At 42.5% G+C, this 27,595-nt stretch overlaps 2 protein-coding genes and 1 long non-coding RNA gene across 5 annotated transcripts; 1 reads left to right on the top strand and 2 right to left on the bottom strand.

Moving 5' to 3' along the window:
- Positions 1–876: 876 nt before the first annotated feature.
- Positions 877–10,403, top strand: STK16 (serine/threonine kinase 16). 2 transcript variants are annotated; one of them, XM_007419799.4, is made up of 8 exons: positions 877–950; positions 2,894–3,006; positions 4,654–4,762; positions 7,228–7,361; positions 7,677–7,797; positions 9,325–9,420; positions 9,573–9,694; positions 9,784–10,403. In XM_007419799.4, exons 2-8 carry the CDS (start codon positions 2,921–2,923, stop codon positions 9,920–9,922), a joined length of 807 nt encoding a protein of 268 aa, XP_007419861.1. In that variant the 5' UTR covers positions 877–950; positions 2,894–2,920; the 3' UTR covers positions 9,923–10,403. The 2 variants fall into 2 exon arrangements, with proteins under 2 accessions (XP_007419861.1, XP_007419860.1); XM_007419798.4 differs by having other exon boundaries at positions 4,654–4,873.
- LOC148215050 (uncharacterized) lies at positions 1,409–12,317 on the bottom strand. Its single transcript, XR_015797163.1, has 3 exons — positions 11,282–12,317; positions 2,524–2,657; positions 1,409–1,480 (listed from the first exon to the last, which is right to left on the bottom strand). It is a non-coding gene; the product is annotated as an uncharacterized LOC148215050 (long non-coding RNA).
- Positions 12,318–13,624: 1,307 nt separating this feature from the next.
- LOC103050512 (tubulin alpha chain) lies at positions 13,625–21,809 on the bottom strand. Of its 2 annotated transcripts, none has more exons than XM_088146350.1 (4): positions 21,670–21,809; positions 16,587–16,809; positions 15,974–16,122; positions 13,625–14,654 (listed from the first exon to the last, which is right to left on the bottom strand). In XM_088146350.1, the coding sequence occupies exons 1-4, from the start codon at positions 21,670–21,672 to the stop codon at positions 13,683–13,685; spliced, it is 1,347 nt and encodes a 448-aa protein (XP_088002476.1). In that variant the 5' UTR covers positions 21,673–21,809; the 3' UTR covers positions 13,625–13,682. The 2 variants fall into 2 exon arrangements, with proteins under 2 accessions (XP_088002476.1, XP_088002477.1); XM_088146351.1 differs by lacking the exon at positions 21,670–21,809 and adding an exon at positions 20,768–20,788.
- Positions 21,810–27,595: the final 5,786 nt, after the last annotated feature.

The following is a 27,595-nucleotide window of genomic DNA, read 5'->3' as shown; positions in this document are numbered from 1 at the left end:
TGGGGCACACTATCCTTGGCATCACCACATTCTGTGCCACCTCATAATGAGATATGTTGTTTTAAAGTAAGGAATTATGAGCCTTATCAGAGTCATTGAATGGTGAAATTTAGGGAAAACCAATCAGGCTTTAAATGCCATTGTAGTCTAAGCCACAAAGGAGTTACTCGATCAGAATGTCAAATGTCTCATGCCAACATTAAAATGATCATAATAATCATTCTTATTATTAAAATGATCACAATAATATTTTATTAAAACTCTCTACTGAGGTATCTGATGTCTTGAGGTGGCTGAAGCTACATCTGCCCTGAAATCCACACAGAGTCATAAATTTCACCAGATGACCTTGGGCTAACCACAACCAGCCCAATTTAGTTCACAGAGTTTTTGTAATAACTTATGTGGTAGTGAATCATGAATGCTGCCCTAAGTTTTCTAGAGAAACACTTGATATTAAAAATCCATAGTGTCCTGAGACTACTCATTTACAGCCTTCCATGAGCTAGCCTGGCATATATTCACAACAGCTCTGTGAAGTACACTGAATGCATTATTCTCATAGCAGAACATAAGACCCTTTTGGGACTAGGTTACAGGGCCATACACATTTATTTAAGAATAAGCCCCTCTGAATTCAAAGTGAGACTCACATCTTAGGAAATGCTCACAAACCCCAATCAAGTAAACCCTGCATACTGAAGCTCAACACTTTGTGCCTAAACTGCACTAACTTGCTCTTGAACACCCAGACTATGACTCTCCCTTTCCTACTCAGTTCCTTCCCACCCTCTTTTCCTCTTTCATTGATGTTTCCTTTTTCCAGTGGTTGCTAAGCTACCTCCTGGCCGCAGAGCAGTCGGCGCAGAGCATAACGTCATCAGGCAGCGCAGGAGCCCCTGTCGCGCTGAAGCTCTCCAGGAAGCTTCCGAGCTCTAGACCGAGACTGGGTGAGTGCGTCGCCCACTCCCCTCCCCTCCCCTCCTCCCCTCCCCTTCCCCCCGCGCGTGCCTCCGCGGATGGGCGGGGCGTGAGGATGAGCTTGGTCGTGTTTGCTGCTGTTCTGTGTTCCAGAGTGCCGGGTTCAGAAAAGGCGCCGGGACTTCCAGGGCAGAATTTCCGTCCCCTGTTACTTAGTTTGAGCCATAACTCGGCCTCGGAACCCAGTGCAGTTTTCCACTCTAGAACAAATGACATAACAATAACAGCGACTGTGCATCTGGACATGTGCAGAATGCATTATTCTCATGGCAGAACTCTTCATTTACTAGTTCTCTCGATGGCTTTTTGATGCCATCAATCACCGTATATTTCTGAACCACCCGGCTGGATATGATTGCTGCTCACCTCTAGCTTCGAAGAACTTTACCCCTTTTTTCTCCTTTTTTCTTACATGCCTTACCTTCTTAGGATGTAATCCAAAGGCCAAGGCTTGTCCTTTCATCTTGAATGATGGGAACCACTTTGGAGACAGTACTTACTTGAAAAGCAAGGGGAAATATAAAATAAAGAGTTTTATCACATCGTTTTTAAAAAACCATACTTCCGATAGGCAGCTAAAGAGATATACTTTCCCTTTCGTCTATCAGTTCAGTTAGTGTCATGATTCAATTCCTTTGCATTTGGGAAGATGCCAGTTATGGCAACCACAGATACGTTCCATCATGATTCAGCTGGGAGCAGGTGGAAGAAAGCGCTCACTCTTGACTCTTCCATTCCTTGTTGAGATGAATAGTGGCATTTTGTTTTTTTCCAAAAACAGATTGCTATAGAATATCAGGTGACTGGACTCCTGCCCTATTCCCCTGTTTTCCACATAATCTTGTTACCTTTTTTCTTTTTAGAAGATTCATTGAATATATGTTTCTTGGCTGCCAATCAGTTGGCATCCAGCTGACTGTCATTTTGGAGGCGATAATTAACCCTCTATTTCTGTGTCCCTCACAGCATATTTTCTTATTACAGGACAGAGAATGGAGCATTTGTCTTCAGCCAGGCTGGGTAGCCAGTAATCTGTATGTGCTTCCCCTGCCTCTGTGCTTTTTCTTTTTCTTTTTGCAATTCTCAAAGCCCACTTAAGATTGCATCATCCCCATTTAGTGGCAAGTCACTGGTCTAGAGCAGAGCATTTTTTCTTTTTCTTTCCAAATACATCCCAAAATAATTGTGCTAAGTCTTGTTTTACTTTTATAAACCTCATTGCCTATTGCCCACCAGAACAGTAAAAAGAAGAGTTGAAAATTCTGGCAATAGTCCTTCTGTAACATTACCAGATCACCTTGACTGTTTTTGAAGCTCTCAGAAGCTGGAGAAAAATGTTCCTGGTTTTGTTTTGTTTTTAGTTTGGCTCTTACCCACAGAAAGATTGGTTGTCCTTATAATTTGAGCTGTATCATTTCCTCTCCAGCACTAATGTTGTGCCCCATGTCTTCTAAATGTATATGATATTGGGAGAGAAGAAACTGATGGATGGGCAAGCACTTGGACTATTCTCTTGTGTTCCCTTCCAATGTTATACCTTACCTGAAAGGTCATCTGTTTTAATATACAGGTAGTCCTTGTTTAGCGACTGGTAAACACAGTGACCATTCACAGTTCTGACAGGTGATGAAAAAGTAACTTTGCGACCAATCCTCACATTTACCACCTTTGCGCATCTGTAAAATGAAGGAAAGCTGAAGTAAGATTGTAAGCAGAGTCACGGTTTCACTTAGTGACTGCTTTGCTTAATGACTGAGTTGCCAGTCCCAATTTTGGTTGCTAAACAAAGACTACCTGTATATGTATCCATTTATTAATATCTTGAGGTGAGGCTGCCCCTTATTTTCTCAGCCTTAGGGCCTTCACAATGATTTAACCAATGTCTGGAACATTGCTTTCTTATCATCTGTAGGGTCTGAAGGATGTTGGAGCGACCACCATGGGCCATGCCCTATGCATCTGTTCAAGGGGGACCATCACTATCAATAGCAAACGCTATCTTTTAATCCACAGGCTTGGGGAGGGGTGAGTATTGGCTTCCTTCCAGAGGGATCTTTTAAGATGCTTTGCAGTGATTCATTTGGAAATTTCACAGAGTATCCTGTAGTTACTAGCCTATCTTTTACCATAGTTTGGTCTGTTTTCTTTTAACTGTGATAATCAAGTTGGTAAGAAAGACCCAGAAGCAAAGCACACATCTTTGTGGGAGCTCCACAATGCTGCTTTCCTATGGATTAAGATTCAGGTTGTTGCTGAAATCTTTCTCATCATTGCCTCCCCCACCACTGCCCTCTCTGAGACCCACTATTAATTCATGTAGTTCTTCACCTGTAGGAAGATGTTTCGACCACAGATGTTCATGCTTTTAAAGAAGTAGGAAATATGTATCTGTATACACACACTGTCATTATTTGCCTGGGGTAGAATTATTGCATTTTCTAAGGTTCATCTATTCCAGATGTGGGAAAGTTGCTCCTTCTGGATTATTCTGACCTGTATCGCCCATCATCCTCACCATTGGTCATGCTGCATTCAGCTGCCATGAGTTGTAGTCCAGCAACATGGAGAGTCATTGGTTGTCCACCCCACCTCCCATCTTCTCCAAAATATTCCTCCAGAATTGCCATTCAAGCTTCATTTAAAGATAGATGTCTTTTTTTCTTCATTTGGTGCAATTCCCTCTAGATTTTCATACATGTAATTGGGTTGCCTGTTGCTCCAAGGAAGGTGATACCAAAGTTCTTCTGGACAACTTATTTCATTGCCTACCACTCATTACAGAATGTTTATTCCTGGTACATAATCATATATTTGCTGCACTTTAAGTCTGCTGCTTCTCTTCCCTCAGTAATACCCTCTTCTTCATGTCACTCTTTATATATATATATATCCGAGCAATTGAGTAGACCGTCAGACTAACAATGTTTACTGTTTAGTTTCTAATGTTAGAAAATATCCTTAGAAACTAAGTAGAAAATAGTTCTATTTAGTTCTATCGTTGGAAGATAGAAAATGTCATTAGATACCTACAGATCTGGGTGATCTTCCCCACTAATTTCCAATTAATTAGGCATGTTTTTGGGGTATGCTTGAACTCTTTTGGATTGTTTAGCATATCCAGTTGCTGGGCCTTTTTGGGCAGTTTGTCAGTGCTGTGATAAAGTGTTGGGGAGAACCAGAATACTGCTTAGTGCCACATGATACTTATCTAAACATTTTCCCGTTTATCAATCCAACAATTTTACAGTGGTACACAAAGTATTTGTGAAAAAAGCAGCAACAGCTTCATGAAATTATAAACAAACAAGGTTATAAGACATGAGCAAGAGTCCTCTCTTGTTATTCTTCCAGTTATGGCATTCAGATATCTAGCTTTTCTGTACAGTCTCATTAATTTGTGTCAGCACCGAAATTATATGCATAGAAACTGCTAAGGTGACATCAGCGAACTAGCAAACCTGTGTGGAAAACATGACACTCACTGCGCTGCAAAGGTGTAGGATCCAGATGGCAGGAGAGGAGGGTCATAATTTAGGAATAAGGATGAACTTTTAAAGTGAAAGAAGTCATGATAGGAAACAGGGGAGAAAGAAAGTGGCTTGGATTTTGTTTACATCAGAATACTTATGTCTTTGTCCTGCCCTGTGGCTGCTTGTGTTTTGCTCTGCACAGTGGCTTCAGCTATGTGGACCTTGTTGAAGGGCTGCATGATGGGCGCTTCTATGCCTTGAAACGCATCCTGTGCCACGACAAGGATGATCGTCAGGAAGCTCTGCACGAGGTAGAGATGCACCTGCTTTTTGAGCACCCCAACATCTTGCCCCTCTGTGCACATGCCATGGTAGAGAAAGGATCCAAACATGAGGCCTGGCTCCTCTTGCCTTTCCTCAAGGTCAGTAGCCTCAAGCCTGAAGTCTTAGTTAAGGGGTAAGGTACAGACGGGTTCAGCAGGTGCATACCAAGAAATGTGTTCTTCGAGCTCAGTTTTTCTCAGCTGTGACAACTTGGAGATGTGTGGACTTCAACTCCCAGAATTCTGAAGTGAAGTTGAAGTGCTCATATCTTCAAGTTGCCAAGGTTGAGAACACTGTTCTAGATAAATTAGGCATGGCAGGGAGAAGGTGGACTCTTCCAACTTTGTGCTAACTCTACTCACAATTCACATTGCTGCCCAGAGTCACTTGTATTGAGACGGGTGGCTATAGAAAATGCACGCACACATGCATGCACGTGTGCATGAATGAATGAATGAATGAATACCACTTCTAAGGTATAATCAGCTAGTATAATTAAGATCTGTGTTCCTACATCAAGAATACAACAGACCCCTTTTTCTGTACCATCTGCAATTGCTCCAATGGCTTCTGGATATATTTTCTTATGCAATCACATTTATTTTCCCTTTTTGCCCTGCTTGCATGACTTGTAATCACAAAGGTTAAAAAAAAATTTTCAGTGAAACAACTTAAAACCACAAATCTTCTGACATATAACTTGCAGAATGAGGACAAAAATTAAGCCACTCTAAACATTGGGAAAAATAAAAAGAAAAGAAAAAGAAGAAAACAGTTTGTATTGTTTTTATTCTTTTTAACTGTAATCCCTAATAACATTATTTAAAACAAAAACAAAAATTGGGCAAAAATTACATAGAGAGAGAAAATTCTCAACAGAGTGCCAACACATCAACACAAGGGAACCAGTATATCCTAAGGGCAAATTGGTATTGCAGCTGTAAATATTCTGCCCTGTGCCTCTGCCAGCCTGTAAAGCAGTGTTTCTCAACCTTGGCAGCTTTAAGATGTGTGGACTTCAACTCCCAGAACTCTGGGTATTGAAGTCCACACTTTTTAAAACTGCTAAATTTGAGAAACACTGCTGTAGAAAGTAAGGAAGATGACCTTGGCTGTTCTATGCAAGAACCATTATATAGAAAAAAGGGGCAGAAATATTTTTAAAGTTCCAGAACAATGAGATAACATTCAGAAGCAGCTCAGACAGACACCTCCCTAATTCAGTAGAGTAAAGGAACGGTAAGGAGGTACAGCATAGTCAGACTTCCAAGTTTCTGTTATTATAGCCAATCTCAATAAAAGTAGTTTTAGCCTTCCTGGAGAGTTGATTTCCTGATCCGGTTTACCCAGTGGGGCTGACACAGCCAGAGCTCCAGTGATGATGGGACATTGAGCAAGGCCTCAGATGAAAAATACAGTAGATTGTGGGATCAGGTGGCAGAAGGTAATCCTTCCAAACTAGTCCCAAAGTGTCCAGGGTTTTATAGGTAATAACCAGCACTGGAATCATGACTGGAAATAAAGTTAAATTACAGTACTTCTCTGAAAATCAGGTTTTGGACATTTTTCACTAACTAAAGTTTGAAATGCTTTTCAGGGGCAGTGTTACACTAATTTAGTTTGGATGCAACCAAGGCACATGTAATAGAGGCTGGATCTGCTTTTTCCAAGAAAGGTGTAGCTGGTGCACCATCCAAGCTATAACAAAGCTCTCCTGGCTAGAGCCGTCACCTGAGTATCCAGTTGACATACCTGACCTCTCAATGGGAGCACAATATTGTGCAGAAGAGACTCCAGTTTTCATCAGTGGTTGGCTTTCTACATCAGTATTTTTCAAACTTGGCACCATTAAAATATGTGGATTTCAAGTCCCAGAAAAGCATACTGGCTGGGGAATTCTGGGAGTTGAAGTCCACATATCTTAAAGGTGCCAAGGTTGAAAAACACTGTTCTACATGCAGTGCTTTTGAAGTCAGCTAAGATCCTCCGGTATCTGTTCCCTTTCCCTGTTCAAGCCAAATCAAGATGTTGTGACTGTAATTCTGCTCAGCTATGCTCTTCTGCCACATTTTCCCTCTGTGGTGGCGTCTCTACAACCACAGCCACCTAAGAGTTCTAGGACAACTTTAGGGCTATATATTTAGGGCTTATGGTCAAGCAGCAAATAAATTAAACAACTCTATGGTATTCAGGGCAGCTCCAAAACTGTGTGCAGCTAGCCCTGCTCTAGATACACTATTTGCTTGTTTTTGATTGGACCAGAAGCAACCAAACCAATATTCATTAAGCCTCTGCAGTTGTAAAGTTCAAATGGCAAAGGATGGTACGTCATCTGTAGGCCAGGCTGGGCCACAGTCTCTAATACCTAGGGATAAATCTTTTCCTTCACTCAGTAAGTTTGGAGAATGTGCATACAATTTCAGCTACCAACGTGCCTGGGTTTCTTTTGCAGAGAGGGACCCTCTGGCAGGAGGTGGAAGCCCTGAGAGATAAAGGTTCCTTCATGCCTGAGGAGCGGATCCTGGTCATTTTTCATGGCATCTGCCGAGGGCTGCAGGCCATTCATAACAAGGGATATGCACACAGGTAAGAAGCTGGCCTTAGAAAACATGGTGTATGAATATGGTAGCAATAGACCCTGGGTGGGAGGCATTGCTGAGGTCGTGAGAGACTGTCAGTCATTGTTAGAGGGATGTTAGGAAAGAGGAGTTTGCAAAAATGAAGAACCATCCTCGGGCACAGAACATCAATGTGGCAGCATGTTAAGTAGAGGAAAGCCCATAGCTGGAATATTACAAGTTTCAGACTTTCTTTCAAAGCAGGATTTGGGGACTAATGGCTTGGATTGGTGATTGGACAATTCCAGGTTTTTCCGTCTACATTCTGCCTGCCTTTTTCCAGAGATTTAAAACCAACAAATGTGTTGCTGGACAATGAAGATCAGCCACTGCTGATGGACCTAGGCTCCATGAATCAGGCTCGCATTGAGGTGCGAAGCTCACGGGAGGCCATGACTATTCAGGTATGAGGTTGAATCTGGTAGAAGGGAAACAGGGAGCAGCTCTAAAGATGAAGGAAAAACATCTAATGAAATAAAGCTATTCTAACTATGAAAGTCAGGGCTTCCACTGATATCCCAGCACATTTTATTTAATGGCAGAGGAAGGAAATTGGCAAGTAGTAATATCATCTATGCATGCAGAATGATGACGTGCAGTCTTTTGTGTCCCAACATGTCCTCTCCCCTTAAAAGGAATGATTGGGTAGCTTGGGGGCAAAGTCCACACATTAAGTGCAAGAGATCTGGGGAAGTGAGCGGAGTCATCCACAATGACTGTCGCTAGCTTCAGAAGAGCAGGTAAGCAAAGTCCAGCTTCTTTTTAATGTGTGTCCTACATATTGCATACCCATAAAAAGGGGCAAGTCTCTGCTTGTCTGGTTGTGCCTGCTGTTTTGAAGATGATGGCCATTGCTGTGGATGCCCCTGGAAGTGAGGATAGATGTCAGAGCATACAACCCTAGCAGATCCTGAATCAGAACCGTTGCTCTGTCTAGCTCAGAATGATTGACACTGACTAGATCAGCTTATTTGGGTTTCCAGGAAGAATCTTTTCCATCCCTACCTAGGGCTGTTAGTTACGCATGGCCTTTGTCCCAAGGCCCTAGAGATCCACAGCCAGTCAAAATAGACATCAGTGATCAAATGTAGTTTCTATCCCTGTTCCTTCACCAAAACTGTTTTCCCCAAACCTTGTTTGGTGGCAGATGAAACATTTCCATCAAGCAACCAAACTCAGAGAGCACCAAGGACTCCACTGTTTTCCCCAAAGGATAACTAGCCCCAGCCCTTGCCTTGAGAGAGGGAGATGATCACTGCAGTTTTCCTTTTCCATCCATATCAGTGTTTCCAGTATTGGCATACACTGCTCCAGATACGTGGTCATGGTTTCAATAGCAAGCAAGCAGAAGCAAAATAAACAAGTAGTGAGATCTGTTCAGAAGGATATATTTTTATATTATGGGATTTGCAAATCATAACCTCAAACCTCTTGAGTATTTTGAAAAAGGTAGGCAGGCCAGGAAAATGAGATTTCCTTCTTTTCTCAACAGTGGCTTTGCTAGATCTCTCTTCGCCTTTCCTATTCCATGTTAAAATCTCCCTTGAACTTAGTTCCTGTGGCTGTAGGGACACATCTGCCTAGTTTTCTTTGTCAACAGCATGGGAGTAGTTTGCTAATGCCTTCTGCTGGATTTTTTTTTTTTTTAATTCCCAGTTTAGTCTACAGCTCTGAAATTTCCTAGTGATCTCCCACTCAGTACTGAGTATGTCCAGTCCTGGTTAATTTTTTTGAGATATCCCAGGTGCTGCTATGTATTATATTTAATGTTAATGCCTTTAATTTAAAGTATTATTTCCTGTTACTATTCCCTAAAAGCAACCAGGAGGTCTGTGGGAGAAACCTGCCAGAGAGAAAGGTTGAGATACTTCTCTCTCTTTCCAGACTTTGTCTTATGTACTTTTGTCTTCCCTCCCCTGTTGATCCCACAGGACTGGGCTGCCCAACGCTGCACCATCTCATATCGAGCCCCAGAACTGTTCAGCGTTGAGCGTGAATGCGTTATTGATGAACGTACTGACATCTGGGTAAGGGTCACTATTTCTGCTTAGAAAACAAATAATGCTTAATATTGCCGTAATACACTAAAAGTATAATATCCTGTACAGGGGAGGGAGATCCTGTTTCATTGTTCCAGGGCCAGCTTTTTGCTCCATATGCTCACCTAACCTCTGCTTAGTCCTTAGGCTGTGTTCTCTACTGCATGATGTTTGGTGAAGGACCTTATGACATGATTTTCCAAAAGGGGGACAGCGTGGCCTTAGCGGTGCAGAACCATCTTACGGTGCCCCAGAATACCAGGTAAGCATTTGCTACCTAAAAGGTGGGAAGGGGGTTGTGGTTGCCCTTAATCCAAGGACAGGTTGATCTGAATTTGTTCTAAATTTCAGGTACTCCCCAGCCTTGGAACACCTCCTCTCTTCTATAATGGTAGTGAATCCCCAGGAGCGCCCGTTCATTGCTGACATAATCTGTCAACTTGAAGTGATACAGCCACCTCCCACTGGACAAGATGCCACACGCATCTGAGATCACAGAAGCAGCAGTTAAAAACAGAAGCAGCTAGTGGCATTTCAGCCTAGGTGGAACCACAAGAGATGAAGTTCAGAGAAAACGCTTGACAAGACATTATGTTTCTGCTGAATGCCAGTCTCATACTTACAGGAACTCTCTTACAGTGGGACTGCGTTAAGGACGATGCTGACCTTTGGGACTCGCTCCCTTACTCTTTCACGTATCTTACCAGGTTTTGACTGCTCTGTTTGTTGGCCCTTGCCAGCTGCCTCCACAAAGCATGATGTTTCCCCAAGGGACCAAGATTCCTTTTCTTCAAGAAAGAAGATGCCCCTAATTTTGTACTTGAGTGTGGCTTTCCCTTAACTATTGTGGGCTGATGCCCTAATTGTTTTGATAAAAGCATGCCCTCAGGGCCTAAGTGTTAAATAAAATCTTTGGAATGCAGCCACATATTTTTAAACCACTAGAATGATAAAAATGTGATCCAATAATAGTGTTGTTTATTTATTTATCACGTATATACTGCTCAATCACACATTTTTCCCTAATCTGTTTCTTATGTATTTGACCACATCTTTTTGGAAAGATTGATTTTTCTCTCTTCCAGGCCTCAAAGAACTGCATTACATCTACATCCAGAAATGTCCTCTTTTTGGCATTATATGTACTGCTAATTGTTTTGAAGAGTAAAGAGTTGCGTAGGGTAGGAAATTTTATTTAGCCCTCTCAAAAGTTGGTTATTTCCATAAAAATAAGTATGTGCAAGAGTTCCAAGCTTGAAACGTCTGTTTTAAGTGTTTTGAGTTTGGAACAAAATACCCATATTCTGAGAGTTTTGTCCTATTCTCAGGTTTTGTTTTGAGCTAAAACGAAACGGGGCAGTTTCAAGCATGTTACACAGACCACCAGGAGGCAATGTACAGCTAGTTTCATTTGTACTGGGACTCATCAGATATCTTTCTAGATCTGATCTAGAAATATCTAGATCTATTTCTATTGGGTTCAGACCCTCTACCAGGGAATGAACTCATGGATTATATACAATGCATTGCTTTTAGGAGCTATCCAGATCCTGGCACTCAGTGGTGTTACAGGAAGGGATATATAGAATCCATATAATATTCTATATACCATTTTGATAGAACCATTGTTGCAATTTCCCAGGAGTCTCAAGTTCTGTGATTGGCCTGTTTTATACATTGTAATTGGCTTAGGTTCCCCCCCCCCAGCATAGCTGATAGAGTAACAAGGACTGCCCAACCTTGCTTCTAGTGACAGAGAATAGGATGAAGAGAGGAAAAAGCAGCAATTTAAATAATTCATGTTCAGAGGGAGATGCTGCTGCTGCTGCTGCTGCTGCTGTTGCTGCACCTGAATTGGCTTTAGAGTCGGACCAGATGCATTCAGAGGCAATTCTGGATGATCAGTCCCCAACCTAAGAATTGATGAAGACTATGGTTAGTTGCATGTCTGCCTGGAAAGAAACTTAACTTACTTTTTTATTCTTTGGCATGGAGACGTTAGAGCTCCTAGACTGGATTGTGTAGCATTGTGTTGTAGCAGTTTTTTGCAGATAGGACATCAAAATATTCAAAGGTATGTGCTGTGCACAGTATATATTACCCAAGCATTGCCAATAATACTGCAGTTGTTGGTTTTATGTTGTAAAGTGCAAAGGCTGTACTGTGTGGTTTTTTTCTTTTAGTTGAGCACATTGTATATGTATGCCCTCACTGAGGGTGAGCTTTCAGGCTACATGCTGAATGCCAAGACCACTGCTTTTAGTTTATTGTGTACTGCTGGCTGATGGTCAAATGCAAGTTTGCCCTGTGTCTGTACATTATGAAGACAGAAAAGCTTCTTCAGTAACTGGGTTATTGAAGTGAATCGTGCTGTTATTCTTTGCTGGACTTCTATGGCTCTTTGTGTAAGCAGGCTGAGAAAAAAAGGCGGCCTAGACTGTTGCTTCCATTGTCTTTTATCAGAATTAAAACATGATTTAATCTTTAACTCTTTTAAAAATAACTTTTGTAAATTAGGTCATAGGTAGGCACCAGCAAGGATCACCTATGTGTGTGGCTATAGGGTGAAAAATGAGGGAGAAAAGGACCTTGAGTTCTCATTGCTCCCAGTGACAGAGTACACAAAATTTTTAAGTTTTATGGCACAGAACACTCAAGGCATTCTAAATGTTATTTCACTGGAATGTATCCAACTTGGCTGTTTTGTCCCAAGCTCAAAACAAAAAGCCTTTTCTGTTTCATATACATCACTACAAAAAGGTAGCCATGTTGCAACTGGTATTAGTGTTTTTTTAAAGCTTTGTGGCATCTTGAATTATAGAGGGTTGAGTCTATTTTAAAAAAATAAATCAATGACATTAATACCAGTTTCAAGAGCAAAACCCTTACAACCCCATCAATTTTTGCCGGGGGGCGGGGGGGGGGCTGCTAGCTTAAATTTCTGTGATGTAGGAATGGAGGGGAAAGAACAAAGACTGGTACTCAGCCTGTATGAGGATGGTATACAAGCCCTTGCTAAATTGAGCATGGGGCGTTTTTTTCACGCTCAGTATACTGATTACTGTAACTCCCTTTCATCTTTCCCCACCCATTGTGAAACATGCACATATCCCTATCCAACTTATGTTTCTTCTACAACAGTAGCCTCCAATATCAAAACAGTCAATATGGTTAGCAGTCAGGAATGTTGGAATTTTAGTCCATCCTCATGAGGTTGTGTTGGGAGAGGTCATGTTACGTCTTTATACAAGGCTGCTCACTCACTAAGGCAATTTGAATTTATTCAGAACAGGATAATATATGCAAGTAACATGCAGGAAGGGAGTAAGAATTTAACTTTTCTAGAAGATGCAGCAAAAGCTAATTTTATCGTATCTAGCTGCTCAATCGAAATGGAAACTGACCAAGGGATATATGTTTGGTGAGGGCCAAATGTAGTAGACAAGAATATGTTTAATTAAGAGTTTAATACTGAAGGCAGAGTTGCTATTGCATTATTAAAACTAACAAGATCTCAGCCCGAATAGAAGCCTTGCTAAGATGTTCTGCTCTACTTCCATGTATTTCAATAAATAGAAATCAGATCCCTGGTCAGACATAATGTTCATCCACGGTGGGTTTGGGCAGGTTGCTTCTTAATGGAGTGTTTGTAGTTAAAATGCTACTCAGTAGTTTGTAGGAAAGTTTTTGTAACAGTCTGTCATCCTATTCTGACATCTGCAGTGTGTGAAACGTAGTATTTTAAAAGGCAACTTTTATTTCCAGAATATGTGGGGAAGTATGGAATTTCCCAAGCTGGAAAATAGGTGAATAATTTATTGTTCAGAAATAAGCTGACTGATTCTTCAGTTAATTCCATTCTTATTTAACATTACAAAGTTCTCATTCTTTGATTTAAAGTTTTGTACTAAATGACATGTTTGCTTTTGTGGGGGGAAAAAGCTGATGCTGTATGGGTGCAGACATACCTGTTTCATGGTAATACGCAAAGTATATGTTGTAACTTAAGGCTTTATTACTTTGCCAAAATCAGCAGTAGACACGGTGTTTTTAGGGTGCGCTGTTCACGTTTAGGTTGCCTAACATGCAAATTTTCCTTCTGTCAAGTGAGGCAGCTCTGAGCAGTAACCATTAGATAGGACGGCTCCATGTGAATTCTGGCTAGGAGACAGACACATCACTGTAGTTTAGATTAAAATCAAGCATTCTTTAATGGAAAGGAAGGTCCAAACACAGTAGAGCATTTATAGCTATTCTTCTCCCTCCTCTTCATCTTCATATGAATCAATGCCCACCTCTTCATAATCCTTCTCGAGGGCAGCCATGTCTTCGCGAGCCTCAGAGAACTCCCCTTCTTCCATCCCTTCCCCAACATACCAGTGCACAAAGGCCCGCTTGGCATACATTAGATCAAACTTGTGGTCCAGGCGGGCCCAGGCCTCAGCAATGGCTGTGGTGTTGCTCAGCATGCACACTGCCCGCTGAACCTTGGCTAGGTCTCCCCCAGGAACCGCAGTGGGGGGCTGGTAGTTGATGCCCACTTTAAAGCCTGTAGGGCACCAGTCCACAAACTGAATGCTGCGCTTGGTCTTTATGGCGGCAATAGCAGCATTGACATCCTTAGGTACCACATCTCCACGATATAAAAGGCAGCAGGCCATGTATTTGCCATGGCGGGGATCACATTTCACCATCTGGTTAGCAGGCTCAAAGCAAGCATTTGTGATCTCGGCCACGGAAAGCTGCTCGTGGTAGGCCTTCTCCGCAGAGATGACCGGGGCATAGGTAGCCAGAGGGAAATGGATACGCGGGTAGGGCACCAGATTGGTCTGGAACTCTGTCAGGTCTACATTCAGAGCCCCATCAAAGCGCAGCGAGGCAGTGATGGAGGACACAATCTGGCTGATAAGGCGGTTGAGGTTTGTGTAAGTTGGCCGCTCAATGTCCAGGTTCCTTCGGCAGATATCATAGATGGCTTCGTTGTCCACCATGAAAGCACAGTCTGAGTGCTCAAGGGTGGTATGGGTGGTGAGGATTGAGTTGTAGGGCTCCACCACAGCCGTGGAGACCTGTGGAGCTGGGTAAATAGCAAATTCTAACTTGGATTTCTTGCCGTAATCAACAGAGAGCCGCTCCATCAGCAAGGAAGTAAAGCCCGATCCAGTTCCTCCTCCAAAGCTGTGGAAGACCAAAAATCCTTGGAGTCCTGTACATTGGTCAGCCTGTAGAAGACCCCAAGAGAAATTATCACTCATTGTCAGTTTGTTTCTCCCAGGCTACAATACGAAGTATTACTCCTACCTAGAAAATCTGGCCAAGAAAATAACCCATTCCCCTAGTTTAGCAAATTGGTTGCTTGGAGGTCATTTTCCTTTGCCTCAGGAGACTAGTCTCACCTCACTAACTACACACAGACAAAGTCTCTTTATACTACCAAGCCAGGCATTTCATAATTACGTTTCATAATTAAGAGCAAGTAATTTTTCAAGGTTAGAAGGCAGCATCTTGTATCGTAATTGTGGCAACCAATTACACAAGTGACCAGGGCAAGCTGAGGGTGGTATGGAGAAATTCGCTAGCAGTGTATGTGCCAAGTATACCAAGTTTATATCCTTCCTGAGAACTTGTGCTTGGTTCCAGGAAGGAAGAGGCAGTGCTTGCCAACCACTGTAAACCACCCACCCACATGGCACTTCTTTCTCCTTCCTCCCCAGAGATTCACAGAAGCTTCTCATCACAGTTGCTATCAAGAGAAAGAAAGAGTGAGCAAGCAATGAGCAGATAAAGAGGAACTAAGAAGAAGAGATACAAGTTTGGAGGAGCAAAGGCAAGGGAAACAGCATTTGAACTGAGGGTGGTTTCTTAGGAATTAACTCAGTGTTTAAGCCCAGAGAAAGGTTGCTACCTTTACAGTCGACTGGGTTGGTGGGGAGGAGTTCTGAAACACTGATGAAGAGAGAAGATGGGCAAAGCAATGCAGGGGCATGAAAGGTATAGGCCTAAGGGAATAATGAGTGCTGGAGACAAAAAGTAGAATTGGGGAAATCACATACAGTGCTTAGAATCAGGAAGACTGATTATTCTTTCTAATCAGGAAGGATGTAAGCAGGCAAGGGTGAAGGCTAAAGGAACATTGGTATCTTTTAGAACTTGATGTTTAATATACACATTCTGTTGTTTATAACATTTGCTGTCACTGCATCTTTGTTCCGGCAACATTAGTGCCAAGAATAAGGCAGAAAGTGATGGTTCTTAATTTCACATTCATTTGCACTGCACTCGGTATCCCCAACTTCTAAAACACAATTTGATTGAATGGACTAATGGAATGAAATATGACCACCCACCCTCTAAAAAATCTTGCTAAAAAGTTCAACATGGCAAAAGAATGCCCAGAATTATCCAAAAAGTGGGTAATAAACCAGTAGCCACCTTAGACCCCAAAGGCCCTGCTATCTCAGCATCTCCGCCATTCCTAGGCAGGGTTCCTTCCATTCCTCCCAGAAGCCTATATCAACCCTGTCCCTCACTGCAGTTATACCAGTTTTCGAATCCTATCCAACACCAAGTCAATGATCTCCTTGCCAATGGTGTAATGTCCACGGGCATAGTTGTTGGCAGCATCTTCCTTTCCAGTGATTAGTTGCTCTGGATGGAAGAGCTGACGATAAGTGCCAGCACGAATCTCATCTGGAAAAGATTAAGAGGATGGTAATACAAAGTTTGTTACAGTGTATACTTTCAAGAGGATATCTAACAAGCTGAAGGATTCAACAAGACACCTAAAGAAGGGTATCAGAGTGCAGCCCAAATCTTGCAGAAGCTTAAGACCCTGAGGTTTCCTGGACTTCCCATTCTAGGACAGAGTCACGTTATCAGGAGGCTAATTTACTGAGTTATTTCAACTGAATGCCTTTATGGGAACTGAACGGGGAGCTGGCAAGCCAAGTCTCTTCTCCCATGAGAGCCATACTGGCTGGGAATTCTGGGTATGGTAGACCCAGTACTGTACATCTGACAGCAGACTGGAGAAGACTGTACTAAAGAATTCAGACTAAAACCACAACAGTCCAGTTCTGCTCTGTCAAAAAGAAGCAATGAATGAATCTGAGCATACAAGGCACAAGAGTCAGAACTTCCACAGATGTACTCACCAATCACAGTGGGTTCCAAGTCCACAAAGACAGCCCGAGGCACATGCTTCCCAGCACCAGTTTCACAGAAGAAGGTGGTAAATGAGTCATCTCCACCACCAATGGTCTTATCACTTGGCATCTGTCCATCTGGCTGAATTCCATGTTCCAGGCAATACAGTTCCCAGCAAGTATTGCCCATCTGCACGCCGGCTTGGCCAACATGGACAGAGATACACTCGCGCTATAGAAAGAAGAGACAATTGACCCCTCAGAGTGGTATCACAAGCAAGGCGTCAAGCTGTGAGCTTGACAGAGCAAAGATGTAGCATCTTGTGTGGATCTTTGCTCTTGTGGTACTGATGGAAGGGGTTTTGCCAGGCCATTGGCTCAACTGGATATCCTTATGGTTTACAAGTCAAAGGTAGCAATTTTCTTTTTGCTTTTGAATGTGGGAATCCTGGAATATTTCATGGTGGAATCTTAATGAATAGCACATGCAAATCAAACCTGTACTTTGGAGTGGAATTGTTTCTAAACCTGCTGAACAAGGGAGCAGCAACAATGCAGCATCAGAGATAACAAATGCAGCTTAGCTGCCCATGGCTCCTCTGTGATTACAGGACATAGTAACAGGAACAGTACTTAGTTAGCTGCTAATTGTAATGCCAAAGTAACTGCTCAGGAGGGGAGAAAATGAGCTTGAGCAGCTATTCATTACACCAAGCAACTTAGGTTATTTCTAGATATTCATATTGTGACCATTTCAAAATGTAATGGTGGCAGCTCCTGAAGTCAGCAAAACAGGAAGCAGCGTTGTTAAGAAATCTATTACATACCAAAGCCGCAAGGAAGTTACTATAAACTGCCACCCTGTGCATTTCCACCCCTTCCACTTTACAGCACTTGTGCAAATAGCATTTTCCTTTCATTCTCTATAGCCTATAAACATGCACACACACCTTTTTAGCATGGTCATCTCCCACACCCTACATAGCACAGAAATTTATTAAATTGAATAGGCTGACACCCCTCTCTCACACCTTACAGATACACTCTGGCAACACCCAAACTAAGAAAACATGTTAGGGCACAACACTTCCCCTCTCCCTAAGGCGTGGGTGCGAAACTTATGGCCCTCCAGATGTTGCAGAATTTATCATCTTTTGCCATTTGCCATGCTGACTGGGGCTGCTAAGAGTTGTAGCTCAGCAAGATCCAGATGGTTACAGGTTCCTCTCCCCTGAATTCAAATTTAAGTCTAGTCATTTTCCGTCTGACTGTCAAGTCAGTGGTGATGTACACTGCAACAGGTTTCAGTCCAGAAGCTCAGAAAGAAGCTACAGCTGCATACTTAGCAAAGTTGATTGGAGCTCAAAACAGAAAGAAACTCTGAAGAAGGAAGAGGGACCCAGTTTTTCATCCTCTCCCTAAACAGACTGGGGTCCAAAAGCCAATCCCGACGAGAGCCTCCCTGAATTAACTGTAACCCTGCTACAAAACAACATCCTAAAGTCCACCACATTGTGAAACACAGTGACCAAAGTGGGAAAAGCCAAACAGAAATTTCCCAAGGAATTCAAAAGGTTGTTAGTGAATTTGTGCCAGCTGGTGCTTACTAGACCAAATATTTAGAATTAGGTCAGGGCAGCTACTTGCCAAGCCATCCAAAGAGCCTGCTGGACCCCCTAACTCATGGAGCTGGTAACCTCCTTGGTAAGGCAGTCAAGGTGAGGTACTGAATGAGCCTGAGCACATACAACACCATTTAAAATTTAAAAGATACTTCCAAAACGGCCATGTTATCCACCTTTCCAAGGAGAAGGGGTGAGTTCAGAGTAAGAGATGGACTAGAAATGAACTGGCCTAAGAACTTTAAAAATAGTAAGAGAACCATAAACCCCAAGGAGAGGCGGAATCTGAATATATGGATAGGTTGTTATGTCTGAAATCCTGTCTATAGTTTTAAAACTAGGCCTTATTATTTCTGAAGTGGAAGGGTCATATTCATATTCAGGCTGCAAGTATGTGTTGTGGGACAACTTGTGTTTCTTCATAAAGGCAATGGGAAGGTAGTTGATTCATCCCTATTGAGAATGAGGCCTAAAACCTTATCAAATTAGATCCTACCCAGAACCCCCTTCATTGGATCCCTGCCTCTGACTCATACAGGGTACTGATTCCAGGAAGAACATAAACCTAGGCATATGTTTCCTTAACCCTTCAAAACTTCTGGGATTTGCAATCCTAACACGTCTAGAGAATGCCACATTGGCCAACAGTGTTCTAGACTGTTTTACAGCTCCCTTTTAGAAGCCATACAAACAGAATCGTCAAACCAAGCACACATATCAGAAGGACAAGCCACCAAGCCATTGCTAAAGGAAAATGGCAAGATTGAGATAATGATAGGTTGGTTATTCCTGTCCCAAACAAGTGACATAATTGCCCCATAAAACTGTATCCAGTTTTGCCTTTATAAGCAACTCCCCCCACCTGCCCCCTGGGCAATATGAACCAGAGGCAATATGAATCCATATGAAAGTTAATTCTTGGCCATAGTTTCAACTCCACAGTAGAAGTAAGATATTATATAGTTTTGTGATAGAGTAAAATGGTACATAAGATTAAATTTGAAAATAAAATCATTTTTAGATTTTCCAATCCCCCACCCTCCCGAAGTGTCAACTAAATGAGACAGAGATTTACTTTAAGGGAAAAAAAGGAAGGCACTCTTACCCAAAGGTAATGAATTCCTACTAAACTCAGTAGGAGGTACTTCTAATATAAAAAAGGATCAGAGTGCATAATTATCTTCATTCCTTTTTGTACAAACAGAATGAGAACAAAATTGCCTTGTTTTTGAACTCAGTGATGCACTGAGTGTTACCAGGGAAGACACGGGAAAGGCATGTTTTAAAAAACGTTAAGGCATGTCATTTCAAGTCTATTATTGGTAATTAATAAATTGTTTTTATTAGTTGCATATTCTTTGTTCAGTATTCACCAATCAACTTGCCATAGTCTACAACCATGGCTTTATTTGTTTTTGGTTTTTTTAACAAAATTCCCAACCGCATCCATAACGGATGCTGACAAATGCAACGACACTGTGTACCTTCAAAATTCTTCAGAGAATTATGACAAAGGTTTAGAATGTCCCCTGAATATAAATTCTAAAGTCAAGTTTAATCTTTGCTACAGATTCACTAGATGACCTTGAGCAAATTACCCTTGGAATACTGACCTATCATACCTAGCCCATAAAAGAATTACTGAGAGACATCTCCAGAAATACTTTATACAAATGCCACTCATTAGAATTTGGGTTCTCAACACGGCACCTCTGAATGTGAGTGTGTCACCAGCATTTCTTTAGGATTCACCAGGCTCCCTGCCCCACCTATTTTTTCTTTAATCCGTCCAATTAAACAAAATGGCCTCTCATTCTAAGTCATTATTTGGTCTGGTTTAAAATGTTGTATGGGTGCAGACAACAGTGGCTGTCTGATGGCTTAGCATGCTTGTAAACCCAGGCAAATGTGCTTTATTCAGCAAACTACGGGTAAACAAACCAAGGCAGTGTGATTTGTCAACCAGATCTCCTACAGGCTCCTGATGCTTGGAACAAGTTAAGTGATTTTGCTGTGTAGAAAAGCCCTAACGCCACTGATATTGTGAGGGCAAGTAAAAGGATGAAAAAATAATTAGTGGCTCTAGCAGCACAGCAAGTTTGGGGCAAGGAATTTACTGTGAGGCAGGCCAGCCAGTTCCGAGCTCTCCGAAGGCGCCCCGGGGACTCTTAAATGGCGTTTACATTCGTTTCCCGTACTTCTCCTTCCGAGATTCGAATCAAAAGCCGCGATTGGCTAGCCAAAACGAATATACTATTTTAAAAAAGCTCTCTTCCGCTTTCCACACCGCATTCGCTCAGATTCACAAGTGACGCAGTAAAAAAAAAAAGAGAGAGAGAGAGGCAACATACTGTATACGCAAACGCCCCAGCCTCCAGGGAATTGGCTCCCGGAGCTGGGAGAACGAGTCTCCGCATTGAAAAGCACAGGCGCCCACCGGCAACGGCAGAGCTGGCCTCGGACGGGGTTGCTTCTTGCTCACTGAGGCTGGAATACTAAATATAGGACCCCTCTCTCAAAGTACAAAGATCCCCCCCCCGAAATGAAACAGGAGAGGCAATTACCTACTTTGGACAGAAGCCCGGCGAGGGCCCAGCTATTTCCAGCTCCAGGATTTCGCTGGAAGCGGGTCGGCGGAGCGCCCTGGCCCGACGCTCCCTTCCTTCCACCTGCCTATTAATAACCTCTTACTCCCCTAAATCAGCGGGCGGCGAGCAGTGAAGGGGGGCGAGGGTAGAGGAGCAGGCACACCTGCCCCACGACTCCGCAGAGCGCCGGACTAGAATATTCTGCCCGCTCCCCCTAACAACCGGGGCAGGCAGCATAGCTTGGAAAAGCCCTCCCCAACTTCTCTAGGTTTCTTGCCAGCCTCTCCTACGAATTAGCAACCTGCGCCTCAAGCCAGCTGCTCCTGCTCGTTGCACCAACACGGCACGAAGAGAAACGCCAAGCCTTGAGCGCGCGCAACTGGAGCCAGGCCTCTTGCCCGATCCTGCCCTACGGCCAGATTCCTCCCCCTCCGCACATCCGCCCCAACGCCAGACCACGCGCCGTCAGGTAGCTCTCTCATCTTGCCTCGCGGTCTTGAAATTCGTGGGTGGCTCTGGGTCAGCTCGTTCCCCCTCCTCTCCGACAGGCCCGACTGCACTCTGCCGGGTTTCTGGAGAGGAGAGGTGGGCCGAGGACGGGGGCAGCCCCCCCCCCTTCCCACCACGCACGGTCACGGAGCTCACTCAGAACCTTCATCTAGACCGGAAGAACTCAAAAGCGCGCCCAACCTGTACTGTACGGCCATCGCCCACAGGACCGGCCACGAAACGTGCCAGGTACTGCGCGGAGTCATGGCATGGCAACCGCGAGCCAGGACGCGTGTCCCATTAGGATCGCAGCGAGGCTTGCTACACTGGCAGCCCCCGCGCGCTTAGGCTAGTAGCTCCGCGCGCGCCTGCCTATCCACGCTTGCTCCTTACCATGGTGTAGAGCGGCGGGGCTGAAATCTCACGCTGAGTCGGTGCGACGGAGTCTCGGTGAGAAGCAGCTACGCCTGGTGCAAACCGCTCTACCGCAGTGGCATTATAAAGGAGGGGCGGGCACCGCTGGCAGAAGGGGGCGTGCCTAAAAGGTGGCTCCTCCTGAGCCTTCGTAGTGTGCGGGCGACGCAACTTTTAGGAAGGAGCATTTGTTCTCGACTCGGAAGCGAGAAAGGCCAAGTTGGACAGCCACCGTGCTAAAACTTTCTTTTCGCTGCTGGAGGACGTGCAACTTTAAAGAAGCGTGCCAAAAGCCTCTTTTCTTCTCTATATAGCAATTCAAAGTATAGAACTGTTTTCCCCCCTTTTCTTTTACACCGGATAACTTACCGCTAGGATTAGCGAAGATCAGAATAGCTACTAGCAGAAAGCAGCTGATGATTTATTACAACATCTTCATGTTAAATAAAGGTAACACTGTCTGCCATGTAATGTTTAAAGGGTAGTGGCTAATTCCATTTGAAAGGTGGTAATTAAAACTTTGCCCCAAACCTCACCAGTTTCTTAATGGTAAGTAAACGTATTCCTCTCCTATGCTCGTTAAGGAGAATAACAAAGCAGTAGCACCTGATATGAAAGTATCTTGCAAAATGTGTTTCCCAGAAGAGACACCACATGGTTTTGTCTCCCTCAGAGCCCATTTTTGCAGCTCAGAGCCTATTTTCAAAATCAAGTGAACAATTCATTTTTCAATTCAATTCAACATTCACTTCTGGCAAAAATGACCAAGCCTTTCTCTGGCATCTGATTGGGCAGCAAGAGGCAGAAGGAAATGTTAGGAAGAGGCATGGCTATCAGAAAAAGTGGAGGGACAGTGTGTTAGAAATGCTGGGGGGGGGAGCACTTTTGCCATTGGACCCACCCACAATCCAAGGGACCGTGATTCATTATTAAAAAGGCTCTCCATCTCAGTTTTAGAACTGTCATTTCTAATCTATACTTAATCCCTGGTGTTCTTTAGAAAAGACAATGGCCCTTAATATTGATGATGGAGAACAGGTATCTGCAGGAAGGAGGTCAAAAAGTCAAGATGGTGGCCACAACCATGCAGCTGAAGCCCTGCCCTTTTTATGTGTGTTGTGATGCATGTAAAAAAGGGGTGAGGCTTTGATGGCATGGCTGTGGCTGCCATCTTGACCTTTTTGTCCCCCTTGCTGACGCTCCTGATCTGCAGGGTATCAGGAACTGTCTGGAATACTTGTATTTCTCCAACATGCCAGGCATAAGATAAAATATTAAATTTTATTTTTTAAAATTTTTATTAATAATACAATTAAAAAACATTTCTTTAAAAACCTTAGTTATTTGTAATATTATAGATAAACTAGATAGCAATATAACTATATAAAAAGAACTATAAAGGAAAGGAAAAAAGGAAAGAAGAAAAAGCTCTCTACTAAACCATGCAGGGGAAAGAAGAGCATTTCCAAAACAAGAAAAGAAAGCAACTAAACAAAATTCAGCACCCCCCCCCGAAAAGAAAAGAAGCAACTAAATTTTATCTAAATATACAGAGAAAAGACCATTTAAAAAAGAAAATGTATCAGTTGATAAACATATAACTTTAATTCCAATATTATGATTCAGTTTTTGGACAATGAATTAAACATAGGCTATCCGGAATTATCTCCTGAGAGCTGATAAAAGTTAAGTCACCTTTTAGAATCTGGGACATACGGATTCTTCCTTGAGTATATAATCATCTTTTTTGGAACAGTCCAAACCCAATAAAGTTCTTCAGAGATTGAAAGATTCCAAATTTTGGGAATATAGTTTAATAAAACATTAACATCTTTAACTGTTAACTACTGTCCAAGAACCTAGTTCATTGCTGTGATATCTAACCTGTAAAGAATTTGAGGCATAAATGACCAGGCTCAAATTATCCTACTTTGGACACATTATGTGAAGACCTCACTGCCTGAAGAAGGCTCTATTGCTGGGAAATATGGAAGGAAAGAGAAGAGGATGACCAGCAGCAAAGTGGATGGACTCAGTTACGGAGGCAATGGGTGCACTGTTGGAAGACCTGAAGGACCAGATTGGGGGCAGATCATCATGGAGAAAATCTGTGTGGTCACTAAGAGTCGACACTGACTTGATGGCATACAATCTAATCAATCAAAGAATTTCAAGTGGATGTGCCCATAACTTATGTATGAAAGTTTCTTCAAATTGATTATATTTCCACAATAGAAAGGATGAGTTAGTTTCCCAGTAGATGCTTTTGCTGAACTAAATAACATTTAGGTCATAAGAGGCATATTTAACTTCCCTTAAAACCTGAAGCAGTTACTGGGTAATATTACATACTCCAATTCTGTACTCCAAATTTTTTTGTATATAGTCCATTTTTATTTTTGGTAATAAATTATTATTTTAGTCTCAGTAAAGGCCTTCTGTAGCCCATTCAATGTCTCTGGAGTTTCAGAGGCTGGGAAGGTTTCAGGGCCATACAAGATATATATCACATGTTTTAACTGGATGTATTGCCATTTGGCTTTCTAAGTAAACTCTATTCCTTTTGTAAAATATCAGGAGTTTGAAAGTCTCATTAGTGTACTTAATAGCTGATAAAGGGTAATGATCTCATTATGAATCCATATTTCCCCCCTCCAAAAAAAGTATTACCTGCCATTTTTAAACAAGGATTGCTCTCATGAGAGTAAAAATAAAATTTAAATATAAAAAGTGCTGGGAAAATTTTTTGGCAAGGTTGTCCATAAGCTAAGAAGGAAAAAAAGAAAAAAACGTAGTGGCTGTATATCACATATGGTTTTATACAGCCATGAATGTATAGCTTGCTGAACAAGTCACAGTGGCCCACTTCAGATACAATGAAAAAAAAAAAAAAACCCACACAGCTACATTATTGCCTTAGTGCAAGAAAAAGCCAAGAAAAAGCAATTATTGCTAGAGCTGTCACTTGAAAGATGTTCCATATCAAAATCTGACCTTCTCTGAGCAGCTGCAAGAACATTACAGACTACTTGTAAAGCTGTAAGCTTGGAGTGCATCTCTGTGCTGCTCTACTTAAAATAAGTATATTCAGCTCAAACTTACTCCTAGTTTAAACATAGGACTGCAGCCATGCTTCCAATTCTTTGGTTGTGTTCACAAAGTGCTGAATCCATAGTTTATTGGGGGGAAAAAAGCCCAGATAATTGACTGGGCCCATACAAGATATGAAGCCATAAAGTTTGTCTGATCCTCTTTTAATTACAATTACTCTTACCCTTCACAACCTGCATTTTGCAAAAATGTTTTATTTGTGCATTATTTCCTCCTCCTTAGCTTTACTGGATTATCCTGGTTTCTCCACATGGAGAGTAGATCTACACATTGCTTTAAGCTATAATATAGTTGCTGATTTCTGGTTTAGCTTATTGTGATTTGTAAACTGTGGTATATGATAAATCATGTTGTATGAACCCAACTAATTCTATGCCTTTGATTCAGTCTTGACTCCCGGTGACTACATGGGCAAGTCCATGCAATTTTCCTGGCAGCATTTTCAGCAATAGTTTGCCATTGCCTTCTTCCAAGGGCTGAGAGAAAGTGAATGACCCAAAGTCATCCATCTGGCTTCATGCCTAAGGTGGGACTAGAACTCATGGTCTCCCGGTTTGTAGCCTGGTACCATAACCACTACACCAAACTGGCTGTCAGCTAATTATACACCCAATTACAACTTCCCTCTTTATACCCCCACCCACCATTTTTAAAAAGTCAAATAGTCCAGAAGGACTATTCCTATACTAAGGAACAGCTTATGAGAAAATAAATAACCTTTTCTCATAAGCTGTTCCTTAGTATTTTGAGTTGCCCCTTTCGGTTCTATAATCTTTTATTTCATTAAAACTATAACGTAACCATGCCACGTTGCTTTTGACCACAGCATTAAATTAAGTTAATGGTCCCACAGCCTCCCTAAGAAAGGGATGTTTTGGTTATGCTCTGGAAAGTCCCTTCAGATGAAGGGGGTCAAAGGAACAACCTTAGGAAGAAGTGCCCATACGCTGGGCTCAGCTAATGACAAGGTCCTCTGCTAGACCCCAATAAGGTAGGATTTGGGGAGTGTTAGGACATGTAAGAGGACTTCCGATGATTGCAAAAGATGGATGTTCCTATGTGGAAAGTGCAACTCCAAATATTCTAGCCTAAAGCCAGAAAGATCTCTATAGGTCAAAGTTGGCAAAGCAGTATCTGACCAATCTCATCTCAGTTCAGAAGCCAAACAGACTCAGACTGGGCTAGTACTTGGTTGAGAGGCCACCAGGGAATCCCAAAGGTGTAGGACAGACTCAGAGCTAAAAAAATAACGGCAAACCCCTTCCATAGTGTCGCCAAGAAAAGTGCATAGCTGTGTCCTGGTGGTCATCAAACTCATTATCTTTTGAGGGAAAGTAGGGCTTGTGGACATCTCTCTTGGTACACATGCTTTGCAAATAAAGCAGGGATCACTTTATAAATCCTTCGGACAGCAAATAAAAGAGAGTGGAGCGGCTCCTTTGATCAGGATGACTTTTTCATAGGACAATCCCTTGTCTCCAGGGCTGAAGAGACTCCTCCATTCCCCAGCACTGTCTCTACTTAAGAATGTTGCCTATGGTGATGGCAGGCCTGGACATGTGCACCACTTTTCTTGTGCATCTCCCGCTGCGCCTGCTAGAACAGGTATTCTTTCCCTGGGGCCCAGTCTCTGCAGAAAATACATCCTATATACAAATAGCCTGACTCTGGAGTTTAAGTCAGGCTAGCAATTGTAATTAGATATTCTATTTCTAATAATAAACAAATTAATAAGTTAATAGGGAGCCCGTGAAAAGGCAGCAAAAGAAAGGAATGCCCATGATAGATGAAGCTGTAGCAGCTGAGATCTAGAAGCAAGTTGCTGAAGGATGGCAGGATTACAAAATCAGGCTCTTGCCTGAAATACCTAAATGTCTAGGGCAGATCCTATTAATAGGACCAGCTAGGGAAGCATCTTCAGGCTTTCATCCTGGTCTCAAGCCTGGTTTCAGCCACCTTTTTCAGTCTTCCAACTTCCTGAAGAAGCCAACTCACCAAAAATCCAACATCTACAATGGTTTATAGCATCAAACACCTACCAGTTCTCCAGTCCACTGGGCCAGTTTTCAGTAAAGCCATCTCCAGTGAAATCTGAAGAGAAAAAGAAAATAGACTTATTTATTAACTTAATCCCCTAAGAAGTCAGGACTCACCTGGGAAAAATTCCCCAGATGTTCTCTACCATTCAGAGAAGTTGGAGTGAGACAGAGACGAAGACAAAGCCTTGAGTTGTTCTTAACTTTCAGGAGCTACATTCCATGTGTGGGCTGTGCTCTCCTTGCCTTGGGCTCAGCATCTGCATTTCTGCTTATCTTTAAAAAAAGCTGCTGCATAGACTCTGAAATTGCCACTTAGTAATGTAGCAAACCAGTGTGGAATGATGATGAGGTGGGAATAACATGATTTTAAAATCTGCAGGATTTTCTTCAGGGGATCAGGTCAATTTTGCATTGTTAATGTCTTCCTGCATTAAACATTTGATCCCCATTCTCTGCCCTCTTCTCCCTTTCTGCATATACTGCTGTGTACAGGCACTAATTAAAAGGGATATGATAGTCACCTTCAAATGTTGGAAAGACTGACTTTAAAAGATGAAGTAGGTATATCCTCTGTTGCTCCGTGAGGTAAAACCTAAACTAATGGGTTCAAATTACTGAGTTTTTGACTTCACATAAATAACTTTCATGGAATTAGCTGTTTGACAGTGGAAAAGCCTGGGAAAGTATTTGAAAGGGATGAGCCCTCATTTATAAAAGATGTTCAAGCAGATGCTGGAAAACTACTTAGTTTGCAG

This window comes from Python bivittatus, unplaced genomic scaffold (genome assembly GCF_059951505.1).
Source record: "Python bivittatus isolate LINGU-HERP-01145 unplaced genomic scaffold, Pbiv_v1 ctg000480_np1212, whole genome shotgun sequence".
In the NCBI taxonomy this organism is placed as follows: domain Eukaryota; kingdom Metazoa; phylum Chordata; class Lepidosauria; order Squamata; family Pythonidae; genus Python; species Python bivittatus.
Note: the sequence above shows the minus strand (reverse complement) of the source record. Positions and strands in the feature narration are given on the sequence as shown.

Excerpts from the sequence above, each read along its gene's own strand:
- STK16 (XM_007419798.4), top strand. The coding sequence starts at position 2,921 with ATGGGCCATGCCCTATGCATCTGTTCAAGGGGGACCATCACTATCAAT. Across the intron at positions 9,421-9,572 it reads ATGAACGTACTGACATCTGG|TCCTTAGGCTGTGTTCTCTA; the intron begins GTAAGGGTCACT and ends ACCTCTGCTTAG. Across the intron at positions 9,695-9,783 it reads ACGGTGCCCCAGAATACCAG|GTACTCCCCAGCCTTGGAAC; the intron begins GTAAGCATTTGC and ends TCTAAATTTCAG.
- LOC103050512 (XM_088146350.1), bottom strand. Across the intron at positions 16,123-16,586 it reads CTTGGAACCCACTGTGATTG|ATGAGATTCGTGCTGGCACT; the intron begins GTGAGTACATCT and ends AATCTTTTCCAG. Across the intron at positions 14,655-15,973 it reads TGGATAGGATTCGAAAACTG|GCTGACCAATGTACAGGACT; the intron begins GTATAACTGCAG and ends GGTCTTCTACAG.